General features: G+C 38.4%; 1 protein-coding gene across 5 annotated transcripts; it reads right to left on the reverse strand.

The window, feature by feature from the left end:
- clint1b (clathrin interactor 1b) lies at positions 1-23464 on the reverse strand. Of its 5 annotated transcripts, none has more exons than XM_027139840.2 (12): positions 23245-23464; positions 10725-10829; positions 10274-10370; positions 9635-9743; positions 8799-8969; positions 7530-7710; positions 7032-7260; positions 6130-6211; positions 4774-4851; positions 3707-3951; positions 3395-3539; positions 1-2056 (listed from the first exon to the last, which is right to left on the reverse strand). In XM_027139840.2, the coding sequence occupies exons 1-12, from the start codon at positions 23283-23285 to the stop codon at positions 1713-1715; spliced, it is 1827 nt and encodes a 608-aa protein (XP_026995641.1). In that variant the 5' UTR covers positions 23286-23464; the 3' UTR covers positions 1-1712. The 5 variants fall into 5 exon arrangements, with proteins under 5 accessions (XP_026995641.1, XP_047661278.1, XP_026995640.1 ...); XM_047805322.1 differs by having other exon boundaries at positions 3395-3542; XM_027139839.2 differs by having other exon boundaries at positions 3395-3590; positions 23245-23462.
- Positions 23465-27509: the final 4045 nt, after the last annotated feature.

Raw genomic sequence — 27509 nt, forward strand, 5'->3', positions numbered from 1 at the left:
TGTCATACATAATTTTTTATTGAACACAATTCAGTCCAAAAATTAAATTCCGAAAGAAACTATTTTTTATGAAAGAGGCGCTTGATCTTGATTTTTTTTCCCTCTACTCTGTTTACAAGCACCTAGTGTTTTCTCAACTGGCCCATGCCGACACCATAATATGCACAGGATTTGTATAATGGTAAAGTATTAAAATAAGAAACTAAACCCCTATAGAATAATCTCAACAGTATTAAAATAAAGATTTGGTCATATTTGAAAACAACAGCTTGATGTGGAATGGAGGGCTCAGTTCACATGTGTCCAGCAGCATATGGGGGAAAAATAACAAGGGAAAAAAATGTAACGGACATAATTTGGAGTTGACATTTTCATTGACTCCATTGATCCTATAGCTGACATGCTATCCTGTGACAGACACAATGAGTGTTAACACTGATCTGAGGTGACCCTTGAAATGAGGTACTTTAAAACACTTTTTCTTTTCATGCATGTTAGGTTTGAGTTTTATGTGGCATTAGAAACAATTCAAGTGGTTACTCATTATATGCAACTCCGCCATCACCAGTAAAAAGTGCCCTAGTGTAACATTACATTAATTAAAAACAAACAAACAAACAAACAAACAAACAAAAAAAAAACAGAAAGTGTCAAATTTAACTCCAGCCTTTCTGAAAAAAATCATGAGATTCAAATCCTCTCTTATCCAGTCATTTCCTTCTCTATGTAGCATTTCATCTCTGAGAAACCCAAACAAAGGTTTCTTCACAAAGCACACTGATATCCTGTTTCTGGCCTTCTGTGTAATTGACTGCTAAAAGTCACCCATTTCACTCTCAGACTCTCCTACAAGACAGGGTAGATTAGACTCTCACTCTGCCATTATATCAGCACTTGGGGCGGAACAGGAATGTGACCACAACATCACTGTATAAGTTTGTTTACCTTCTATCCTGGTGCAACAAGACATTCTTTTTACATATTTCTTCATTGGGATATACAATCAGAACATTCTTTCCTCAAATGTAACAATTGTAAGTCAAATAATTAATAGCCTTCATATTCTAATTCTGTAAGACAAAGTCAAACCATTGTACAGTAACATAAATGATGATTTAGATTTCAGATATGAATGTAATGGATTAGCTGTAAAAACAGAGAAATAAAAATGAAATGATTTAAGAACTTGTGCTACTCCTTTGACTTTCTGAGCTTGTTGCATACCATCTGAGATCTTCATAAAACAATAATTTATAGTTATTTTCTTCTTCACAAAGGGAAAAAAAAAAGATATTTACAAAATCAATCACTCGCAGCATTTGAGTCACAGCATGAACAGTGGAAATTGAGGTAATTCCTGAATTCAAAATGGGCTTTAAATAGGAAAGAGGGAGTATGTGAAAATGACAGGGCAAATAAACACACATCTAAATTTAATCTTTGCATTTATCCAGCCACTGGCAAACATGTCAGACCATAAAAGTTTTTAGTGTAACTTATCAAAAAAGCATTCCATCCTTAATCACCCATCCCTCACTCAAGAAAAACAGATTTTAGACACACTCCAAACATTTGTTAACATATGATATTAAATGATTGAAGGTTCCAGACAATGGCTAGTTTTCTCAGTTTTGTCCATTTAACTGGTTGCAGCTCCTTCTTTTAATTAAGAAGGTATTTTTGGACCATTTCTTTTCAGTGCTGATTTTCCTTCATTGTCCAAAGTTGCCAAAGTTAGGGAAGGTCTGTGGCTTGGCTTGTAACATGGCAGAGCTCATGCCCTGGCTCATGCTCATGCTAGACATGCCAAGGCCACCAGGGAGGCCCAAACCAGCAGATGCCATGTTCATTCCCATTAAACCCTGATTGGCAGGCATTCCTCCTATGACCATGGAACCAATTCCCATGTTACCTGTTGCCATAGTAGGGGGCATCACCATACCCACATTTCCACTTGCCATCACAGGATTCATGGCAGGTCTAGCAGGCACAGGCTGAGTGTTAAGTGTCAATCCAGTCAAGTTCTGGGTGACCAGGTTCACAGGAGGCTGGACACCTGTGTGAAGCAGGTGAAAAACTTTGTTAGCCAACATTCCCTTTTAATTTCAGTATGATTATATTAATATTCTGTCTGTGTAAACTACATTGCAGCAGAGACAAATGTAGCCAGATACAAAATTTGAATAGATTAAATTTAAGATCCGCTTGTCTCATCTTGCTTCTGTTGTAGATCTTCTGTGCTTTTCTGACTAATGACTGAGGTTTTTAAATACAACCTACCCACAAACACTACAGTAAATGTCTTCCAAAATGTACATTAATTTCCAAAAAGACATCACCAGGACTGCATTCTCTGTCAAGCCATCCTCTGTTTCCAGGGACAAGCTGATGATAGACTGAATCAGGACCATGCTTGGGACAGCTGATGATAGTAATGGGAATCGGAGATAGCCTCTGACTATTGCAATGGCTATCAAGGCAGTCAAATAAATGGCAGTTGGAAACGAGATGTCTGCAGCTTTAAGACCAATAAAAATAACGTGTTTTGTATTTCGTAATGTGCCTTTCCATTTCCACTATTTTCTACCTTATACAAACCTTAAAAACCTGCTGTCTAAAGTCACAGCAGATCAACAAATCATCTGTCTCTGATGCATCCTAGCTTCCCTTTTCTGTACTGCCAAACACATAAAACCCTGTATGTCTATGCTTTCAAAACTTTTCTATCTAAATAAAGAAAATTAAACTGCATGCTGTTTATCAGGGCTGCTTCACTATACAAGAAGTCAATAAGAAGTCTCTGTTATTTACCACAGAACACGTTTAGTCCTAAATTCCAAAATTGAATTTGTACATATACTTGTTCCTAAAATAATTGCAGATAAATCCTATCTGGCCAATTCGCACGGGACAAGACATCTCAGTAAAACTAGCAGAAGTGGGAGTGGTAACTCACTTTACGCACCACAGTAACCTCCTTGTCGTCATGTGCGTATGACGTTGCTTCCTGTTTCAAGCGCCTCCATGCTTGCAAAACGCGCCAAAAACTACTTTTAAACAGGAATTTAGGAATTTTTTAAACAAATTTAGAATTTATCCTAAATTCTAACTTTGAATTCTCTTCGATGCATGCACACAAGGAAAGACAACCATGAGGAGATTAGATCTGAATTAAATCTCCACTGTAGAAACTGTAGAAAATTACATTTTTCAATTCATTCCAATGTTAAATGAAATGTTTTCTTTAATTAATTTAAGATCAAGTGAATTGAGATTTCTGCATATTAATTAATTAAGTGGATGCATCATGAATTACAATTAAAATGTTATTTCTGGAGATTTGATGTACATTAACTGCATACAAACAATGAAGGAGGTCCATTTCATGCCTCACCTTGCTGCATCATAGTGTTGAGGCTAGGCTGTGAAGGCTTGGGAGGGTTCATGCCCACAGACAGAAAGTCCAAGCTGATGTTGACACTTGGGTCAGACCACGTGGCAGGCATTGAGGTTTTTGCTCCTGGTTTGTGAACTCCCATCTGCTGAGGCAACAAAGGACCTGCTAAATTGTGCACAGGCCCCCCTAGAGTCTAAAATATTGGAAAATCATGAAACTAATTACAAACTATCTAACTAAACATAAGCACAGATTTTATTAATCAATTGCTCTTAAAAAAAAAAAAATCATCACAATTTCCAGAGCTACCTGTGATCTGGACATAGAGAACCCTGTGCTTTGGTTGCACGTAGTAAAGGTCATGCTTTGGGAGGCATTCAGAGTGCTTTGATTGGTGCCCATCAGGTCAAAAAGGTCAGCAGACAGTGGCTGGGTGGAGGGTGGAGCATTGCTGAAAAGGTCTGGGACAGCAGGTGAGGCTGTAGATGGGGGTGGACTGGCTGAGGAAAAGGCACTCCAGTCACCAAATTCCCCGTTGCCAGTCGATACTGATCCTGAAAGCAAAGAATTTTAGAAAAAACAGAAAGTGAAGTCTGTGAGTCAATTAACTTTAAATTTTTACAAAATGGACATTGCGTTCTTCGCATTTTTTTTCATAAAAAGCAACAAAAAGCTTTCATATTTACGTTGAAAGGTCATACAATTCATTTTGGGGGCAACAATAAACATCTTTCTAAACACTCCTACTTGCTCAAAGAGGAAAGTTAAGTATTGTTTAGTTAGATCATGCAGAACACAAACAGAGGCAGGTATATGCGTGAGCCTCTCCACCTCCCCACAGAGAGTTGGTGTTGTCATGAGAGATGATGCATGTAATGGACACTGACGGGTGTCTGTCCCCATAAGCCTCAGCAGGTAGCTGCTCCATCTGGAGTTCTCCATCGTTCATTAATATTTTACCTGACCTCTGTGAGACTGATGGAACATGTAAACCCTTCCAACATACTCTGAGTACCTACTAGACACATGGTATTCCTTCTGCACTCAGTGAAGGAGGAAATATCATTTTTTGGGGTTTTACATTAAATTTCTATTCTTGCAGCCTTAAATGTTAGGGAATTTTAAAATGAACCCAATAAACCCAGTATATTACATGACATTTAGTTGTCATGCTGTTTTTTAATCTGTATCACTCCTGGCTCAGGGCTTTGTAAGAATTAAAAATTTTCCTGATCCAAATGTGTTAAAGAAATAAACAATCCATCTAAAATGCTGATGTCAACATTTGGAACACAATAGTTTGAAAACAGACCCATGTCTATGCTGAGCAAGTGTGTGTGTGTGTGTGTTTGTGTGTACAGACGCCGCACACATACCAGCAGCTGAAGGGAGACTAGCAGAAGCAGCTGGAGAGGAAAAATCTGCAAAGTCAGCGATGAGGTCTGAACTCCCACCTAAAGAGTGTTAATGTTAGACTGATGGTGATTAATGTGATTTATATAGAGTGAAGTAAAATCACAAGATCAGAAATAGAGCATAAAACAGTTACAATTTAAATAAAGGTAAACACTCCTGAGAAAATATAGAAAGAACTAATATCTTAAGTCAATCTTTGTAATGGGACCAGACAACGATGCTGAGCTGGTAAATAAATAACGACAGCAGCAGCTGTGCAACTGACACACATTTATTCAAAGACTTACTCAAAATCACTATCCAGAGGACACTAAATCTACATCATGCTCTAAATCATTTTCGGTCAAATGTTTTGATTTTATTACCCAGGCAGGGTGAGACATACGTTGTTCCTTGTGAAAACACCAGCTTATTTCCAGAGTCAAAGAAACAGAATTCTTTCCCCCACAAGTTACAATGAGAGAAAGTGCATTAGGAAAGCATCTTTACACTATTTGCAGACATTATTTTTAGTGCAGCAGTTTACACATGGTTTAAAGTGGCAAAAAGACCAAGATCATCTGGACTCTGAAGTGAATTGTCTCAATGGTCAGTTGCCCCAGTTCAATCACTGTATCTTAAAGCAAACACCGCAAGCACCATGCATCTAAAAATATGTACAGTACAAAGCATTTTAACAACATTTGTATCATGACCATGAGGGTTTACTCTTATCCTCTTCTGTCACAACCATCATGTTTTTTATATTACTAGCACCAAGAAAGACACACCCACACAGTGTGGATCAGGCAGAAGAGTCTAACGAATGGACTGTTACGGTGTTTGTCACTGACTAAAATAACAACAACAAAAAAAATTAATTTAAAATTTCAGGTGGCATCTTGGTCTACTGTTAAAATAGGGAAAGAGAAAAAAGAAACAAACCAAAAATCTATCTGAAGGGGATTTGAAGAGTGGTTTGTGCATGTAGGCCACAGAAATTGGAAAAGGGAGAGGTAAGAATGTATATATAAAAGAACCTGTTTTGGGATTGCTCTAATGTCTGTTTTTGTGTTTCAGTAAGCGTCAGAAAGCATAAAGACATGTGTGTGTGCGCGTGCATAAACGCTGTGTTGCTCTGCTCTCTTTCATGTGTATGCGTGTATAATTCTGAAATTTATTAAAATAGAAGCAATGAAAAGTGACGATAGAAGCAGAATAGAATAGAAGCAGTAATGGATGATAACAAGCCCTTTTTACTTCGACCCCAAGTCTGCCTTTCATCATAAGTGTAAAAATAATGTTTTCCTGGAATGGAAATAAATGAGTGGTTTTACCTGAAGGTGCTGGCTGAGTCGTTTCAGAGTCCACTACAAGCAAATCTGAAAGCCCTCCACTGAAAGTTTCACTGCCTGATGTCTATAGATAGGGAGAAAGATGATCGAGATCAGAATGACTGAGAAAATCGCCACAAGAGGGCAGTATTGGCACAGACCCAAAAAACGATAAAAGTAAAAAACCCACCACAAACCAATATTAGACTGGCTTTCAGAGACAATCATGTTCCTAACGTCTAAAGTTGCATCTCTTGCCTATAAAATGTATGCAGTTTTACAAAACCCAAATATAAGACATTAATTGTGATCATAATGAGAATACCTTCACATATACAGTTTATACTTCTTAAGTCCTATTCGGACTGGATTAGTTTTACGTGGGGACGTGGGGGTAAAGTAATTATTACCAGAGCTTCTCGGTGATTTTAGTCCCGTCCGAATGCGCCATCTCGGTAATCATTACGGACAATGTCAGTAAAGATTACGGCGACTTTTACCTTCTGTAAAAAGGTCCGGAAAAATTACCTCTACCAATCCCGTCCAAATCGACCCGCTCGCTGTAAATATGTACGGTAAAATTCCGTCATTTCCTGTTTAAAAGTAGTTTTTGGCGCGTTTTGCAAGCATGGAGGCGCTTGAAACAGGAAGCAACGTCATACGCACATGACGACAAGGAGGTTACTGTGGTGCGTAAAGTGAGTTACCACTCCCACTTCTGCTAGTTTTACTGAGATGTCTTGTCCCGTGCGAATTGGCCAATTAATATTACAGACGTCCCGAGGTAAAATTGCATTACTCCACGTCCCCACGTAAAACTAGTCCCGTCCGAATAGTGCTTTAGTTAGAGTTTATCATTGTTATGTTATGAGGCATTTCAGCTCACATCAAAACATGTAAACTACCTTTGTATTGTCTGAATCTGGGCTGTTCATGTCTCCTGTGTAATGCGCAGCTGCACCCAAATCCACCGTTTTGGAGGGCATTCCACTCCGTTTGCGTGAAGTGGCACTGGTGGTAGTCTCGGTAGACTGCATCACCTGTGCAGTCTTCGACGTCACCGTCTCCTCTTCATCCTTGAATTCAGACTTAGCTGGCCGGCCATTCTGTGATATCCTGTCCTCCTCATTGTCACTAGAAATAATAACACACTCATTTTAAAGGAATACATAGAAATAAGTTTATTCTGCAAAACTATTTTGAGACAATGTCTATTGTTGTAGTGCTATACAAATAAAAGGGAACTGAATTAAATTAAAACAAAATTCAGATTAGCGCTAAGACACAATCAGAGGCAAAAATATATATATATTTTTTTTAAGTCAAACCACAAACCAAAAGTCCACCTGGCTGCCCAGAGATCATTCAGTCAGAAGACGTGATAGAGATGGAATATGTTTCACCTGATTTGATCAGGAGAGTCATCTCTTTCTTTCTTGCGGAACTTGTTAATGGTGTCATCGATAGTGCTGCCAATCTTATCGCCGATCTCGCCAAGTTTCTCGCTGAAAGGAAAGCCACCTTTGCTCTTCTCCCAGTCTTCGTCCCACTTGCTTTTCGACTCGGAGTCAAAACACTCACCCGCTGAAGGGACAAAAAGCAAAGGGATATCATGAGATCTCTCTCTCTCTCTCTCTCTCTCTCTCTCTCTCTCTCTCTCTCTCTCTCTCTCTCTCTCTCACACACACACACACACACAATTATAAAAGTAGAGACTTAACAAAACCAGTGAATCAAAAAACATTCCGTTCAAATGACTCAGAAAAGTGTTTTTACCACATTTTTTTAAATATCCCACAATGTTTTTGCCAATTCCCACTAGCCATCACCCTTAGCAACACCTGCATCATACCTGGTCATAGCTGTGGCTCCATGAGTCACATGTAATTAAATGTACCCAACATCTTTAAATCAAAGCCATACATTGCATAAAGGAAGGCAAGGCTTCCGGCACACAGTATTAACCTGTACTTATTTTGTTGTGTGTTTTGTTTGCTCACAAATAATGCACCTTGATTGACCACACAATGTTCCATATAACATATAAGCCTCATTATGCAGTTTTTAATTGTGTGTAAAAAAAAAGAAAAACATGTATAAAAGAACTTTCAGTCAGTGCATATCACATGAGTCGCCTGAAATACTACTCAAAATGCACCCCTACTCTGTCAAAAGCAGTTTGTTCCTGTGAGACTAAAACAAATTCTGATATGCCATCATTAAGTGACAAATTGTGACTACAGTGTGACTAATGAATGCACCAAATCAAAGATGTCAGAAATCAAAGTGCAAACTCTCACATTGTGTAACTTGCAATGTTAATGACATGATGGTGACACAGAATCGTCATTTGATTGGAAAGATCTAATAAAAAAACATAAGGCATTCTGTTACAAAGACAAGATGCTTCTGCATAACATGATCACAAACTTTTATGCACAGAGTCACTTGAAACAAATGGTGTAGAGAAGCATGATTAAAGACATGACTGTTGTGATGTTCAAATAATTCTAATTCTGTGGATCAAGAACTCTATGGCCTTCAGGGACCTGATACAATGCCCCAGAGAACTCGTCCAGACCTTGTTCATTAGAGGACACTTGATTCTAGGATCAAATGAACAAATAATATCTTTATATAATTTGGCACAACATTCACTCATTATTACTTACAGTTACTATGTTTGAAGCCACCCATGCCATCCGATGATACTCCGATGTATTTGTCCTTGTTCTTCTTTGCCTTTTTCCTTTCCTCCCGTAACCTATCATCATCCTGGACGAACTCCACCATTTCTTTAACCTTCTGCCGTACATTGATGCCCTGGTCTTTCCCGTTTTCATCTAGGAAAAATAAATGTAATTTAAAAAAAAAAGAAGAAACAAAAGGAAGAGTGTATAATGTCAGGAAGGTAATGAAAGATTATATGGTTAAATGTTTAGGGGAAAAACAGATGAAAACAGTTCACTGCTATAAGTCTGACTACTTACTGAAGCCTGGGTGAAACAATATAAATTAATATTTAATATGGTAAAAGCAAAAAGTGATTGTTCAATTTACTTTTTGAGTTGCCTAGAAAACCCAATTATACAGCCTACAAATCATTAGTATAATGAAAGAGTAGTATGACAAATCAATAAAGTGTGTCACTGATCCTTTTTTCTTTTATTTATTATTATTACAATGATCTTTTGTTTTGTCTTTTGTAGTATTAATACACTCATTGTATTTTCTAGTGTCCTGGGTTATATGCAACATATCATTTGGATTCCCCACCAGTTCTCACTGTTCACCTGCTGATTCCCACCAGCAAGCTCTCCCCCATCATACAACAGCTACAACTACAAGGTAAGCTTGAGCACATGAGCTCACAGACACACAAGACCAGTGGCTTGTGTTGCAGTGGTTGACAAGGGGAGAGAGTGGCATTGTCATGATTCAAACTCATGATGTCCAGGCAATGCGTCAACAATATTTCTGTCATTCAATGTTCTAAAACTCTACTCACCTACAAAATGATAATTTTCCAGAGATCGCAGATCATAGATGTGTTCTCTGGCACTAGTAACCACTCTTTCTGATCCATTTCTGATGAGGTACGCTAGTAGTAGTAAGGCCTGACCAGAAAAACAGATTGAACAATGTGTGAATCAGCAATAACGTCTAAATGACATTTCATTATGATTAATAATGATTTGTAATTAATAGTCTGAATATCCATCAATAAAATCTCCTTGAAACAAGTTTAAGTAAATCAGTCTCTCCAGGATTTCACAACTGCAGAACGCAAAAATCAAGCAAATGACGCAACATTTGGAAGACCTTAGTTTTTTAAAAATTATCACAGATTTGGGCCAAGACACATTGTGTGACATCATCACAACGCACATTCAGCCAAAGTACTCCATCTGTGTCCTTATTGGTAGAACATTAAAAGAAGAACTTCACCGATTCAGTACAATTCCATGCATGCATGCCAAGAAACAAGAATTTTCACAAAAACACAAGCAAACAAATTCAGGGACAGAATAATTGTGGTTTTTATTTTGAGAGCTTGAAGGGGACAAGAAATTTCACAATATTCTTGCACGCATTGGGATACTGACACTGTTGGAGAGACGAGAAAGTGGCAAGGAAAAAAAGGTACCTTGTAAACTCTTCTCCAGTTCTTTTTGTTGTCTTTCAGCATTCTGGTCCACAGCATATTCATGACCTCAGGGAACTGCTCATACATAAATGTGGATCTGTATAATATGAAGAAATGTTCACAGATCTACTGCATACTGCACAAGCCACTTCTACTCCATACGTCTGGTGCAGTTCTGAATTCTAAGCTGAATGTTTGTACAAAAATGAACAAGCTTATAAAAACTCACCAATGTTTTGGGTGAGAAACAATATCTCAAAAAAACAAAAAACAAAACAATACTTCATTCAAATCCAGACAAGACAAGAAAGCAATAAGTAAAAAGCTCAGTCTAAGCAAAGACATTCAGGTCAAGGATTACACTAGTTAATATCAGATTTGTTCAGTAAAAGAGATCATTGTTGCAGCCTGAAAAGGTCTATAATTGTATAATTTGGCATCCAGCACTTACTTGGCTATCTCACCCATAAGCTGACCAGAGGGGCCCCAAGGGTCATCATTGGTGGCTTCTCGAACCTTAGACTCTATCTCTGAATAGTTCATCACCACATTGGTCCTGGAAGAAGGAGACAACAAGAAAACACATGAAGCTTACACAATTCTAATAATCTTTTGGAAAGAATCTTGTATAAATTTTTATATACAAAATCTCTCTCTCTCTACATAGATAGATAGATAGATAGATAGATAGATAGATAGATAGAGAGAGAGAGAGAGAGAGAGAGAGAGAGAGAGAGAGAGAGAGAGTCTTGCTCTCTAGGCATTCTGTTCTCTTATGTGATGATTGCAATATGTAACAACACAAATAACGTCTACTATATGGCCATGGGTGGGTTTCTGACACCTGAACATCCCATTCCTCATTTAATCATTCAGTCACAAGAGCATTATTGAGATCAGGAGATGTGAAGAAGGCCTGGGTTCAGTCAGGTTTCAAGTTCACTGCAGTGTGGTTGAGGTCAGTGCTATGTCTTTGACACTAGTTTTCTTCCACACCAAACCATGTCTTCATGGAGCTCACTTTTTGTGCAAATGGGAATCATCATGCTTTGTGGTAATAGTTTGAGAAAGACCCACATATGGATTTAATGAAAAGATGTTGGCCATATATTGTATATAATGCAACACCTAGCTTTAACTGATCTCAGCCAACTAAAGATGTGTGTATGGGCAAGGGCAACCAGAAACCATTTGTTTTTATATCGTATACAGGATTGCCTGAATTGATAAACTGATAAAAACAAACGAAGATAATTTTAACTAATTCCAGTAATGCAGGTGGCGCATGGTGACAGATGATTGCATCAATTCATTGCCACTTTGTTCCTTTGGTTTTAAAGGACACGAACATCAGTGAGCACTTTAGGTTTCAGAAACTTTACAATCAAGCTGTGGTGAGTCTGTTAATGGCTCTTTAGAATGACAAAAGAACCACAAAGACACCACAACAATAACAATACCACCACAATATTTACCCAACTTGACTGGAGGTAGCTATGCTAGAAGCACTTGGTTCATGTGGTCAAGGTGGGCCTGATATTTCAATAGCAATAATGAATGAAAAATTAAAAAATGGAGGAGCCTTAAAGTAGAGGATCATTATAAAGTAGAGGAGCCTACAGACTGGAGGTTGAACGGCTGGCTGTCTGGTGCAGCTTTAACAAACTGGAGCTGAACACGCTCAAGACAGTGGAGATGATAGTGGACTTCAGGAGAAACATTCCTGTTCTACCCCCAATTACCATCATGGACAGCTTGGTGACAGCAGTGGGGTCATTCAGAACCACAATCTCCCAGGACCTGAAGTGGGACATTTACATAGACTCCATTGTGAAAAAGGCCTAGCAGAGGTTGTACTTCCTCTGCTAGGCAGGATCTGCTGGCAGGATCTGCTGAAACAGTTCTACACTGCCATAATTGAATCCATCCTCTGCACCTCGATTAATGTTTGGTTCAGCTCAGCTATCAAATCTGACCTCAGAAGACTACAGAGGGTAGTCCGGACTGCTGAGCGAACCATTGGCACAACTCTCCCCACTCTCCAAGATCTGTACTTCTCCAGAGTGAGCAAAAGGGCAAAGACAATCAGTCTGGACCCCTCACACCCAGCACACTCACTCTTCAAACTGTTGCCATCTGGTCAATGCTACAGAGCCCTGAGCATCAGAACGACCAGATATAGGAACAGTTTCTTCCCTCAGGCAAACCATCTGATGAACACTTAACATACGCAGAACACGATTCTTACACATTATTTACTTAAAACACTTATTATTTGTATTCCAATTGCACATTTCACACTTGTACATTTGTACATACAAATTGTATATATTGTATATATCATTCTTTTACACTCTGGAGCTTCTGTCACTAAAACAATTTCCTCGCATGTGAAAACATACCTGGCAATAAAGTTCTTTATGATTCTGATTCTATCTTGGCTTTTCATGAGGAGCAGCTATCATATGTGTGGAAGCCAGATCAGATGTATACAATTCAGCTCCATTTACTGGAGAAATGCAGACTGACCAGCATGTTGCTTTGGCTGCTGATAGCATAATTATATTTACATAGTCCCTGATTCCCCATAAACCTTGAAAGCCCAATACCCCAAAGTTCCACTGTATATATATTGCTAGAAATGCCAGAAACTTTACAATCTAGCTGGATGCCAATCAGACAAAGCCTCAGTAAAGTGTGAAAGAGATCTCCATGTGGACGAAGCACCATGCATGTACTCATATTAGACCTAAGATTCTGCCTATGAATGAAAGTAACCAAGTGTATACCTATATTAGCCCAAGTGAATAGACCAACAGAAAAAAATGAGATTAAGCATACAACCCCTGTTTCCTGAGGAACAGAAATAAAATTGAAGGTAACGCTGGGCTGCCCTGCACAGCAGTTAAAGCTCAGGGAAGTGAAGCTGCAGCAGCAAAATATGCTGGTGGTAATTGGCGCTATGTAAGTATAACCCCCTGTTTGGCATGAGGAGAATGAGGACATGGGAGAAAAATGAGAAAGAAGACATTTTACACTTATACACTTATTTTTGTTTTTCTTCCTGTGCTTTCCTGCATTGCAACCTTCTTAACTCAAACACCTAAAACACAAATACTTTGGATTCCACACATGCAAACATATTCAAGCTCAGCAGAACGCACTCGGCACCACCACTCTGTACACACAGGTGTATGCTCATTCATGAAATCCCTTCCCCATCACCACTCATATGTGCACGCTGCCACACAACCCTACTTAAACAACCCTCTTCAAGATAATGTCCCCCACAGCATCTCCTGTCTCTTCTTCTCCAGACTTTCATATCTGCTGCATGTGTTCAGTGTGAACCTGCTCTCATTCGTGAAGAGAAAGGGGCACTAATGGTGGACCTTCCAATTCTGGTGTTCTCTGGGAAATAACAAAAACAAGCTTCACAGCACTGGGTTTGTGAGCACAGGTCCAACTAATGGATGTCGAGCCCTTATACCAACCTTATGAAGTCTTTTTCGGACCATTTGGCCAGAAATATACACACCAGTAGCCTCAATTTTTTAGAACACCTCTTGTTCCTCCTCACACAAAAGAGCAGATAAAGATTACTGTGGCTGTTATTGCCTTTCTATGGCCCTGTCCAGCTCTCCACATGTAACGGCCAATCTTGAAACTGTGCTGGGAGATACCCCAAACCTGCATGTGACTATTTGGATGTGGCATCCTGGATTAATTCAACCTTATTGAATTGACCTCAAAGACCTCAAGTTGACAAGTGACAAGTACCCTAACAAAAGACAACTGGATTGATATTAGGAAACATGTTTTTAAATAAAGTTTGCAGCAGTATTATATTTGCAGTGTGCCATAATGTAAAAAATCTAGTAATAATAAAGTCTTGTGAGCATAGAAATCTTGATAAATGATTCGATTTAGATTCGATTTAGATTTAGGTTGTGAGGAGGTATGGCTAATCAGATCATGTGGTTATTGGTTGGGGATTATGCTAGCTCTCAAACTAGCATTATTACATTCATTATTACGCATTAAACAGTGAGGAACTATCCGAAATTGCTATTTTATCTGTGCACCCGCACTGCGACACCATTATGCTACGTTCACACATACAGCGACTCGCAGTGACCGGAGAACAGTCTTATTCAATGAAAGCTGATGAGTTCCAGTGACGAGGGCAACACTGATCAATGGTAACTAGGTATGAGCATGTCCAGTGACATGACAAAGCTGAGAAAAAAATAATTTCATGTAAATACAGAGCTTAGTGCTACGAAAGGGAGTAAAGACAGTACAGTACCTACCACTTCACCTTCATCCATACATCCATCTATCTATCTGTGTGTGTGTTTGTGTGTGTGTGTGTGTGTGTGTGTGTGTGTGTGTGTGTGTGTGTGCAGAATTACACTCAGACTCTGGGAAACATAGTAATTACAATGCAGTGTGTTCAATACGTGTCGTATGCTTCCAACTCTCAAATTTTGTGGCTAACCTGCTCTCAATATTTCTCCAAAACTACAAATAGTTTCAGGTTTAAATTAAAATTCAGGTCTGCTCAGGCTTCCAAATATTATGCAGCCACTGTGCATTATAAACAGGTTGGTTAAAAAGCATGCTGGACCCAGCCTGAACACAAACAAACCTTTTGTGGGACCACAGAGTTAAGGGTATTCAATGCCACTTGATTAACATAACAATGAAAACAGTTCTCACTTCGACAGAATGAAGTAAGCAGTGAGTGCAGCAAAGCAGGTCGTAGATTATAAGAGAAATCTCAGGGAACTGAATAATGAATGATAGCGGCTTATGAAAGCAGGCAGCTCCAGTGAAACACACACACACACACACAGAACTGTGTACTGCGCACAGTACTAGAATATTCAATTTGCAGGAAGACAAAAGAGAGAGATCATGCTTTCTTTTTCACATGAGAGTAAAGGACAGAGACAGGTGTAGGGACATTGTGCCACCTTTTACATTCTCTGCCTCTTTGTTCCATGGACCTGGTGTTCTAGGCTCTTGCTTTATTTTTCGTGACAGTGGTAGGTAGGTTTGCTTAGGCACTCACTAGATACCAGAGGTCTACAAAGAATGCTATCTGGCACACTTAAAAGCATGGAGTGGTTTCTTTCTGCTTCCCTACACCACCCACCATCATTCCCAAAAAAGTGTGTGTGTGTGTGTGTGTGAGAGAATGAGTGAGTGAGTGAGAGAGAGAGAGAGAGAGAGAGAGACTACCTGGTGCTTCAGAGGTGTGTGTGAAGCTTCCAGATTGAAATGAGGAAGCAGCCTGGGAAGGTGATCTGTCTGATGGAGTGGGAATAAAAGCACTTACAAATGTTGATGAAAATAAGACTGGTCTGGATATGAAGGAGGATAAACCTCAAAGGATAGTCCAAGAGTGAAGTCAGTTCATCAGTTCATTAACATCTATTTATTAGCTAACCCACTGAGCAATGTGCACATTTGCATGTTTTAGAATCCTAAAAAACATCGATAAAGACATTAGGTAACAATACATGGCAAGCTAGTTAACTAGTTACGATTAATAATTCACTCTAGATTATGCCTCAGCCAACGAGTCTCAGAATGAGTAATGTGTGCTAAAGTAAAGTCATCGTACTGTATCCCACTATTGCGAAGTGCGATAAGTTTAAACATACACAACAATTTAATGAGTGAAAGTTCTTTTGGAGTAGTGTTTTCTTTCACTGGCTGTTGAATCTGAGCTTTAAGTAAAGAAATAAATAGTTTAGAAATTAACTTTGCTGTATACTGTTTAAAAAAAAAAAAAAAAAGAGGTTTTGTTAAAAAGATTTTTTGAAAGAGAAAGAGTTTTTGAATCCCTACAAAGTTTAGCCCTCAACTGCCTATATACCAAAGATAAAACCCCCAGGCCCTGGCATACAAACTCATATGCATGATATGTGTCCAGCAAGGAGGTTTTCATTAACACTCCAGTCATGAAAAATTCAATTTTCAATTCAATTCAATTCAAGTTTATTTGTATAGCGCTTTTTACAATAGACATTGTCTCAAAGCAGCTTTACAGAACATAAACACAGAGCAGAAGGTAAACATAATTAATGATAAAGGAAATAACGAATAATAAAAGAAATAAGAATTAACAGAATAAAGATTCTAGATTATTATTAGATGTATATAGTTCACAGTGTGTATGTATTTATTCCCCTATGAGCAAGTCTGAGGTGACTCAGGCAGCAGTGGCAAGGAAAAACTCCCTTAAATTGGTAAAGGAAGAAACCTTGAGAGGAACCGGACTCAAGGGGGAACCCATCCTCATATGGGTGACACTGGGGTGTGATTATAATATACAGTCAGTTAAATGTGGTATTAGTGTGAGGTTCAAGGACTTCTGATCTCCTGAGTACCACAGAGTCTAAAAAAATGGTAAACATGGTCAATTCATTCCGTACTGTTCTGATAATACCAAAAGATAAGAGAATCTAGAATGAAAGAACATATTTATTCTTCACATGCTATCGTAAAATTAGGAATTGATGTCACAAAATATATTATTATATATTATGGTTTGGTCTTTATCAGCAAACAGTTCTGTGCTGAATTTAGAGTTTAGGATGACTCATTACTACATGACTACATTATTTACTGTCCAATGTCACCCAAATGAGGATGGGTTCCCTTCTGAGTCTGGTTCCTCTCAAGATTTCTTCCTCATATCATCTCAGGGAGTTTTTCCTTCCTGCCATCACCACCGACTTGCTCATTAGGGACAGGGATAGATATATAGTATTTTAAATCAATTTTAAACTTTAATTGTGTGTGTGTGTGTGTGTGTGTGTATATATATCTCCTATTTTTTCTTCTTCTTCTTATATATTTATTTCTCATTTGATAGTTCAAGAGTGCAGCCAAGAAACTGGCGAATGATGATTCATGGGTCTCTACACTGCTAAGCTGGGCAGAAATACACACAGATCAAAGCTACTTTGATAAATCCTACATATACACCCAATTCCACACAATTTCCATTCATATGTGTGTATGCACACCAGTAGCAGACACCACATGAAATCTGATGGTCCACAGTTCCATTCAAACAGCTTTACATGATTCCTGCAGCTTGACATCACTGGTAAGACATGGAGGAACATGCAGTTCAAAAAAGTTGCTCTCAGAAACTGAAGAACCCAAACTGCTTGTACACATCCTGTGTTTCATTATTGGAATCTATCAGCGGTGTTTGCACAGATTTTTTTAGGTGAATATCAGAAAGACAAGGCACAAGTCATAGATTTATCCAATCATGGCTGCTGACAGTGGAATTAACAATATTAACCCAGGGTGTAGAAATGTACACATGTATTTAAAAAAAAAAAAAAAAAAGACGACTCAAAATTCTTTTTTAACTGGAGTTTACACATGGCCAGTGTGAAAGGTTTAAGTGTTCGTTATTAAAATTCATTGCCAGTCCTTCTACAGCAAAAGCATCTAAAGAATAACAATATTTATTGAGCAGCAAATCACAATTATTTCATTTTCTTTATGTGTTCACTGAATGTATAAGTGAAACCATGTAGTGTTTACCTACAATACGTAGTCATGAAAATAGTTTAAGGGACGATTTATACTTCTAGTGCAATAAGCATGTAAAGCTGTCGTGTGAGGGATGTGTTAGCAGTCTTTAGAACAGGACACATTGAGAGTGTATGCTAGGGATGTAGCGTCACATGAACAAAACCTGAACTTACACAACTGAGGCACAAATGTTTTGTCTCACAATAGAAATAAGACATAATACGATGTACTATAAATACACAATATAAAGACAACATGGCCTTAATCTTGTTTTGAAATACTGAGGTGAAAGAAAGCTTGTGTAAGGCAAGGCAAGTTTGTTGATTGCACTACATATAATCCTTTCCTCTTTTTAATTGTTTTAATTCAATTTTTAAATCATTCAGTTTTTAAATTCCTTGTTTTATGATCATTTTACTTTCTTTTATGTAAAGCACTTTGAATTACCATTGTGTATGTGCTATATGATATATTTCTATGTAAATGTGCTATATAAATAAACTTGCCTTGATACTTCAGGTTGGATTGTAGCTGAGTTGCTGTGCGTTACATCAGCTACATTGTGTATTGATTGAGTGTACACCAGAAGAAAAATAGGTAAGTGTGCAGTCCTACATGATTAAACAGGCCATTAACTACAGTTGGAGTAAAGCCACGTATACAATATACAATAAAGACATCACATCATAGTGTGTGTCAAACATGAAATGCAGTGTGAAACCTAATGTACTCATCTGCTTTATATTCATACGAGCTGATTAGTGCATTAAAGATTCTCAGCCTGAGACAGAAACAGTGTACACATGTCCAAACTGAGCTTTCTTTTACAATGTTGTTTCAGGCACATATACAGATGCTTACATACAAGTATATGGAACTTTGAACTTAACACTACTTGATCTCCTTAATTTTAGTTTACACAAAATCGCAAAATCCTTGAGGGCCCGGAGTGCATATAAAATGGAGGAATAATGAAATATCAGTTTTAAGGTTCAATCAGCTATTTGGTACTGTATGTAATAATAGAGCAGTCAAACTGTAAAACTAATGACAATTCCTGCATACAATATTGTTTATAGTGTTCTATCTCACAGCCCTTCCTGAATCATGCTTTGGGCTAAATGTTCCCCATTAGATGAAGCAATCATGCAAAAAGCTGCAGCAAATATGGCATGTCAGTCAACGTGCTGCCATTTGGTATTAATAAACCAACTCAAGATATCAAGTGGTCATACTGGCAAACAGATTAATACAAATCCAGACTAGTCTCATCCTCAGACATCACACCCATGAACTGTTGATTGAACTTCTGATGCATATCTCACTCAAAATTGGAAACACTTTGTAATTTTCCAATTACTTTGTAAAAACAATTTTGGAGTTCTGGAGACGTGTGTGTTACACTTTTTAACGCCAGGAAATAAAGCCATCGTTACACTAATTCCTTCATGGAATGTAAAGCCATCACATTTACAATGGTGACAATGAGTGTTGTGAGGATCAGATAGATGCTGGATTTTCCAAATGATGTAAAATTCACAGTATTGTCTCATTAAACTGCTTAATAAATTTCTTAAACAAACATGAATATCAACATTACATTTTCACACCCGTGACACTGAACTAAACTTTCACAAACGTGACACTGAACTAAACTGTGATTGGTTGCATTACGTCTCAGTCAGATGACCTCTTGGGCAGTCCTTGGCCAATAAAAGCTGCAATGGAATCCAGACCTTCTGCTGTCAGTCTGAAGGTCTGTCTACACGATACTATGACCAATATGAGGTAAATCACTCTTAGGATGGCTGACCAATCATATATTATACAAATTTGTCTTTGACATGCTGTAGAGTCTGTAAAAAAAAACTCAGATCAGATTTGACCAGCATCTATTTTCTTACAATTTAGTACCAACATCTAGAACCATTGCTTGTAAGTCAGGCTAATACAAGCACAGTGTACATCTGCACTAAAATAAAATGAATAGTACTGGTGTTAATTTATGCAGCTAAAAGTGCATGACAGCATTCTTCTTCCTACTGATGCAAACTGCTGTACTAGATGCTATGGAGTGCTTCCAAATCTTCATGTTACGATCAGCCAATGACCCATATTCATACAGTTAAATATTAATGAACAGAATTTTTTGTGGTTGTTTATTGCTGCGTCATGGAAACTGAACACTGGCCAAGAGCTACATCAGGAAACACTTCACATCGCTGGTCTATGTCCTGGATACAGTGCTGCACTTCACATGCCATTCTTTCAATAAGTTACTAAGAGAATACAGCAGCAAAGTTTTGAATTATTTCATCATCATTTATACACAAAAATACTCCAGCACTACAGGATCTTCATCACATACTATTCAACATTCTTCCATTCACGTCTCAGTTAGAATTCAATACTATTCAAGATGAATCCCATTATACTACAGTATATCTTAAAAAACAAGATGCCAAAGAAAGGCCATGTTCATTAACATGGCGACATGCTGGACACAGCACAGAGCTGTGCAATGAATTTAGAGTATGAGTATGTTGGGTTTTTACTCATGCATTCATTCACCCATCCATCCATCCATCCATCCATCATCACACTCTTCTATACACTGCTTTACATGTGGACTAAAAAAAGATCTGGAAAGTCTAACCTTGGTTTCATTTTTTTCTACATTACAAAAAACTGCCATGCCAACAGTTATGTAAATGATAAGTAAATGATACTGTGCTTCCTAGTTTGCTCAGCCTACACATCAATATTAATCCCATTCAGCTTCTACAGGTTTCTAATAAAGATGTTTTATGCACCACAGTTTATTTATTTATTTGGTGAAGGTCCAAAGCTTTGTATATATAACTGGCTGTATTGCTCTATGCTGACAATACTTACAATTAATTTCCCTGTGTACATTAAAAGACCATTTCAATTCAATTCATAATATTTGTATAGTGCTTTTAACAATTTCCCATTGTCTCAAAGCAGCTTTACAGAAATATGGAAATAGAAGTGAGAGAAAAAGAAATGAATAATAATAATAATAATAATAATAATAATAATAATAACAATAATAATAAAATATATTAGCAAGTACGTTTATTTTACCTCCTGAAGTTAGTTGTAACTTAACATTTAGTTGGCTGTGCACAGATGAGGAAGAACCTCTGCTTCTGTGATCGGCTGTAATTAATCACACTCAAATTTCACTCTGTTTATTGCATTACAATTTGAAGCTGGATGACATGGGGGCATGAAGCATCTCGGTTTCTGTTAAAAAAAATTCTCAATGTTTAACAGCACTAATTTACACATTTACTAAAACACTGAGTTCAAAATACTGCAGTGTTAGCAATGGGTACACCAGATTAAGTTAGTGTAGTGTGACAAGTGTAGCTTTACACATTTTTACCTTAGATTTCAACCTCCAAACCAGCATTGTATAAAACATATATTATTGAACAGCCTTCAGCTAATTCACACACACTGCAATCCTAATACCTTACAGGAAGCCATACACACATCCTAAAAGGCACTATAGTTTATTTAAACTGTGATGGGCACTCTGAGATTTCTGTGAAATAATACTCAGGAAAAAAAATATTATTAAAAATTGTAACACTCTTTTGAAAATCATCTGTTTAAAAAGAATTATTTTCTTTTCATTTCATTCACTCATTCTTATTACGTATTGAAGGCGGCCAGATAGGAATCAATACCCATCACTTCACAGTGCAAATACACCTTAACGTATAAGCACAACAAGACAGCCAAGTCAAGGTGTCCAAGGGAAACTGATTCAAACTCAAACTCTCAATCAGATCTGTAGGTCAGTGACTTTTTTCTTTCAGATTAACTGTTCAAACACTCTCCAAACTAGGAAGAAGAATTTGTATTGAGAAATCTACTAATAAACTATATGTACTTCATGCCATAAAAATTCCTAACAAACTTTGTGTTCTTTTGTTTAAGAAGAGATCTAGTATTAGGCATGACATAACTGCTGTAGTGGTAGTTTAGTGTGATGAGACCTCACTGCTCAAATGAGCTACTGTGGTGTCATGACCAGCACACACAGTACAGTACAGTGATGCTGGCATGAGCTGGTTTTACACACATGCACAGACACACACACACACATGAGCTGGTTTTACACACATGCACAGACACACACACACACACACACACAGCTGATGTCATGAAAAGCACATACAGTACACAGTACAGTGATGCTGGCATGAGCTTGTTTTACACACACACACACACACACACACACAGCTAATGTCATGACAAGCACATACAGTACAGTAGAGTGATGCTGGCATGAGCTGGTTTTACAAACACACACACACACACACACACACACACACACACACACACACACACAAACACACACATAATGTCATGAAAAGCACATACAGTACAGTAGAGTGATGCTGGTATGAGCTGGTTTCTCACACACACACACACACACACACACAGCTGATGTCATGAAAAGCACATACAGTACACAGTACAGTGATGCTGGCATGAGCTTGTTTTACACACACACACACACACACACACACACACAGCTAATGTCATGACAAGCACATACAGTACAGTAGAGTGATGCTGGCATGAGCTGGTTTTACAAACACACACACACACACACACACACACACACACACACACACAGCTAATGTCATGAAAAGCACATACAGTACAGTAGAGTGATGCTGGTATGAGCTGGTTTCTCTCTCACACACACACACACACACACACACACACACACAGCTAATGTCATGACAAGCACATACAGTACAGTAGAGTGATGCTGGCATGAGCTGGTTTTACACGCACACACACACATACACACAGCTAATGTCATGAAAAGCACGTACAGTACAGTGATGATGGCATGAGCTGGTTTCACACACACACACACACACACACACACACACACACACACCTAATGTTAGCTTATTACATATACCCACCAAAATACTGCCTTTATCTGCCTAGGCATATGAAACTGTGTATTGCTAATTATTGCATTACGGTTTGCTTAAGGGTTTTATTAACAGTTCTCCAACGCGACATCATTACACATTTGTAATCAGTCGAATATATTTATTATGGATGCAGCGTTAGCTAGCTTTAGCTTGTCCCAAAACCTGTTAGCTTCAGTAGCTAACTGTATCCTACCGGAGCAGCTTCAGCCGCAAAGACAATAGAGTTAATCGTTTGGTAAATGTCGATTTAAAATAAATAAACAATCTAATTTAATTTGTGCTCAATAACAAAACTACGATAAACGACTCAGAACATGACGTCACGGTTAAACTCGGCGTCTCCCTTGTCTGTATAAGTAACGGTTCAACTACAGGCCTTGCAAATAAAAAACCCAAGATCACACTCACGCTTTATCCACCAGCTCCCTGACTTTCCACATATTCAGCATAATGCCACAGCAGGGACTCTCCGTCTCAACGGCGCGTGATCCAATCGGTAATAATCCAAGATATGGTCTCGGATATCTGTTACCGAAAACAGAATCCCCCGACAACAGAACACCCCTAGCGCCTTCTCTACTCTATGCTAATCGTAGAGCGGAGCAAGCCCGTTACCTCGGAAACACGCGTTGTGCGTCATGCGGAAGTGCCGCACACAGCACTGGCGACCTGGGTAATGTAGGCTGTAATCAAATGGCGACAACTGAGTGGGACACAGGTCGAGTCAAGTCAAGTCAATTTAAGAAGCTATTATTGTCATTTCATCCATATATAGCTGTTGCAGTACACAGTGAAATGAGACAACGTTTCTGCAGGATCATGGTGCTACATAGAACATAGACAGAGATATAAGGACTTAGTAAATTAGTCCTAGATGCATAATGTGCATGTAAACTGATGTAAACAGTGCAGGACAAGACAAATAAGACAGAAAGACAGTGTAGGACAAGACAAACAAGACAGAAGGATAGTGCAGGACAAGACAGAAAGATAGTGGAGGACAAGACAAACAGACAGAAAGACTGCAGGACAAGACAGAAAGACAGTGGATGACAAGACAAACAGACAGAAATACAGTGCAGGACAAAAGACAAATAGACAGAAAGGCAGTGCAGGACAAGACAGAAAGACAGTGCAGGACAAGACAAACAAGACAGAAAGACAGTGCAGGACAAAAGACAAATAGACAGAAAGGCAGTGCAGGACAAAAGACAGTGCAAGACAAAATACAGAAAGACAGTGGAGGACAAGACAGAAAGACAGTTTAGGACAAGACAGAAAGACAGTGCAGGACAAGACAGAAAGACAGTGCAGGACAAGAAAAACAGACAAAGACAATAGAGGACAAGACCAACAGACAGAAAGACAGTGAAGGACAAGACACACAGAAAGAAAGACAGTGAAGGACAAGACACATAGAAAGAAAGACAGTGCTGGACAAAAGACAGTGCAGGACAAGACAAAACAACAGAAAGACCAAGACAGAAAGACAGTGCAGACCAAAAGACAGACAAGACAGAAAGACATTGCAGGACAAAAGACAGAAAGACAAAGACAGTACAAGACAGAAAGACAGTGCAGGACAAAAGACAGAAAGACAGTGCAGGACAAAAGACAGAAAGACAGTGCAGGACAAAAGACAGTGCAAACAAAAGATACAAGACATCACATAAAAGACAGTAAAAAGACAATAAACAAAAACAGCACTGACCGGTGTGTAAATACTGTATGTTCAATCAATATTTGTGCAGAAAAATAATGGAATGAACACAGTATAATAGCAGCAGTTACATGAGGTATTGTAAAGTATTGTGCAAAACAGCAATCAGCTGAAATGTGAGACAGCATGTGCAAAGAGCAAAAACAGTGTGTAAAAACAGCATGTAAACAGTTTGATGGATGTATAATGGAAGAGTGTGTATTTGGTGTAGGTCTGTGAAGTCCATACAGTTGCAGTTGCATGTGTTTGATTTACCCTGTGAAAATAAGACAAAGTTTTAAGTTTATAATTATGAAAATAATAAAAGATCATAGTTGATTTATTGTGTGCTGTCTATTTTGCATCCAATCAAATGTGCTCTAAAACACATTACTGCCCCTGTGAAGAAACTGTAGTAGCAGCTAGCATTACATCTGGGTTGCCCATATGGTTGCAGTTTTGAAGCTATATTATTCTCCTTCCAAACCATCCCTTGTTGATTTAAGTTTGCATGTGTGTGCTGCTGGTTAAGATGCAAATTGGGAAAAACATGAGGTGGTTCTAATTTTTCAAATTTATTTCCTTACCTTGTTTTCCTTACTTAGCTTCAGAGAAAAGCCTGAAAGAAAGAAAACAGTGGGAATAAACAAGTCCCACATCTTTCAAAGATGTAAGAACACAGATTTATTAATGGTTTCCCTGTCAGTGGACTATTTATATTCCAAGTTTAAGAGCACAACAAATGGTCATTAGAAGGTATGAAGTAGTGAGGCTGATCTCACTCTAGCCCAGACTGTAAATTCATGCAACTTGAGAGTGACAGACAAGCCAGATAATTACACAGAGTCCATCCTCAGATTTTCTATCTGATTTAAGTCAGGACTCTGTCTTGGCCACTCAAGAACCTTCACTTTCCTATCCTTAAGCCACTGGCAGTATGTTTAGGATCATTGTCCTATTGGAAGGTGAATAGCCTGCCCATCTTCAGCTGTCTAGCAGAGCGATGCAGGTTTTCCTCAAGAATTTGGATGCACTTGGCAGCATCCATTTTTTCTTCAATCCTGAAACATTGCCTAGTCCCTGCAGAAGAAAAACACACTCAGAACATAATGCTGCCACCACCATGCTTCATGGTAGGTATGTTGTGGTTTTGAGTGGTGTGCTGGTACCTTTTTTGCCAAACATAGTGCTTGGAGTTCATCAAACCATAGCACCTTTTGCCAGATTGCATCAGAGACTTCCAGGTGTGTTTTTGTCTAACGCAATTCTTGAATCTTCAAGAAACGACTGTTTTTTATTCTGAAGTAATCAAAAACCACTAAAATTGATGTCAATTAGCCTGGTGATTGATCTGGAAGATTAGTTGCCCCTGATCACGTTTATAATGGTATTGTATAAAGGACTGATCACTATACCATACCAGGTATTTCACAAATTAATTTTTAATAATCTTTCAGAATCCATATTGATGATTAGCTTTATAATATATACAGTACATACAACTAAAAAAGTTAGACTGCATTTATTTTATTTATCATGGTGTAATTTGCCAAAAGTTAAAGATTTTCACAGGGTTTGATGACTTTCTATAGGCCACATATATATGTATGTCGTAATGCATCCCCACATCCCACACAGTCAGTTTCTAAGCCACACGATTTCTCTTTCTCATGCACACATTGACAGGACATAGATCATATATGGTGTCATAGAATCATTGGAATGGACCCTAACCAACAAGTCATAATTCATAATTAACTGTTTTTTTTCACAGTCAATGCAGCTCACTGATGCCCCTGTGTTTCACTGCCCCTGTCACCTATCTCTTCTGCCTCCCACACACTGGCCTGTACAATATGTTGTCGGATAAAAAGTTTGGCAACCAGTAATTAACAAGTAAAACAAGTACTATACCACAAGTCTATACCACAATCTTACTCAGTTAATACAGTACATACCCTATTCAAATAGGAGTTCTTAAAATTTATTTATTGTATAAATATGTTCTTAGCATCTAAAAATTGCTTTGTTTGGATCAATTTTAAGAGGGTGCTACGCAGCACCTTTAAGGCTTCACCAGATGGGCAAACAACTTTAGAAACTTTTCCTTTCCTCCGGTCCAAAGACATGCATGGTAGGTTGATTGGCATCTCTGGAAAATTGTCTGGAGTGTGTGAGTGAATGAGAGTGTGTGTGCCCTGCAATCGGTTGGCACTCCGTCCAGGGTGTATCCTGCCTTGATGCCCGATGATGCCTGAGATAGGCACAGGCTCCCCGTGACCCGAGAAGTGAATGAATTATTTAAGTGTTACTGGGTGCACCACAGTGTTTTTCCCCATACAGACTTTGTTATTTCATCATTAACGACTTAACCATGGCTTGTTGGAATTAAATAAAGTTAAAAATTTAATTTATATTTAACCCTAATAAGCAAGACTGTGGCAAAAATAAACTCTGTGAGATGATATGAGGAAGGAACCAGCATAAGTTCATGCTATTCATTATAGATTTAAGGCTAAAATAACTAAAAGAGAGAGCTAGTAGGTGACGCACACATGAGGGCTTTCTGCCACATAAAGTGTCAAACCACTTCACAGTCAGTAAACCGGAGGGATCATTGTAAGGTGACAATATCCAAACATCCTAGTTCACCAACACTCTATAACACTGAACCCCTCAGATTTGGTGGACTTAAGCACTAAATGGAAGGCTGTTTCATAACTACTGGGCTTTGAACAAAAATCTCTCCCCATGCTGTAACCATTACTACTTGAGGTACAACCAAATAGCCTGCACCTTTTTAATTGAAGTAGGCATGGCAGATCATAAAAAACCAAACGTTTGCTTAGGGACTGTGTTGAGAGACCTTTCAATGCTGTATCTGTCCGCACCGCTGTCTCTATGGAACCGGGTAGGAATCAAGTGCGCACCCCCCCCCCCCCAACACACAAATTTGGTTAAATTGTGGTAAGTG

Source organism: Tachysurus fulvidraco, chromosome 21, assembly GCF_022655615.1.
Source record: "Tachysurus fulvidraco isolate hzauxx_2018 chromosome 21, HZAU_PFXX_2.0, whole genome shotgun sequence".
Lineage (NCBI taxonomy): Eukaryota > Metazoa > Chordata > Actinopteri > Siluriformes > Bagridae > Tachysurus > Tachysurus fulvidraco.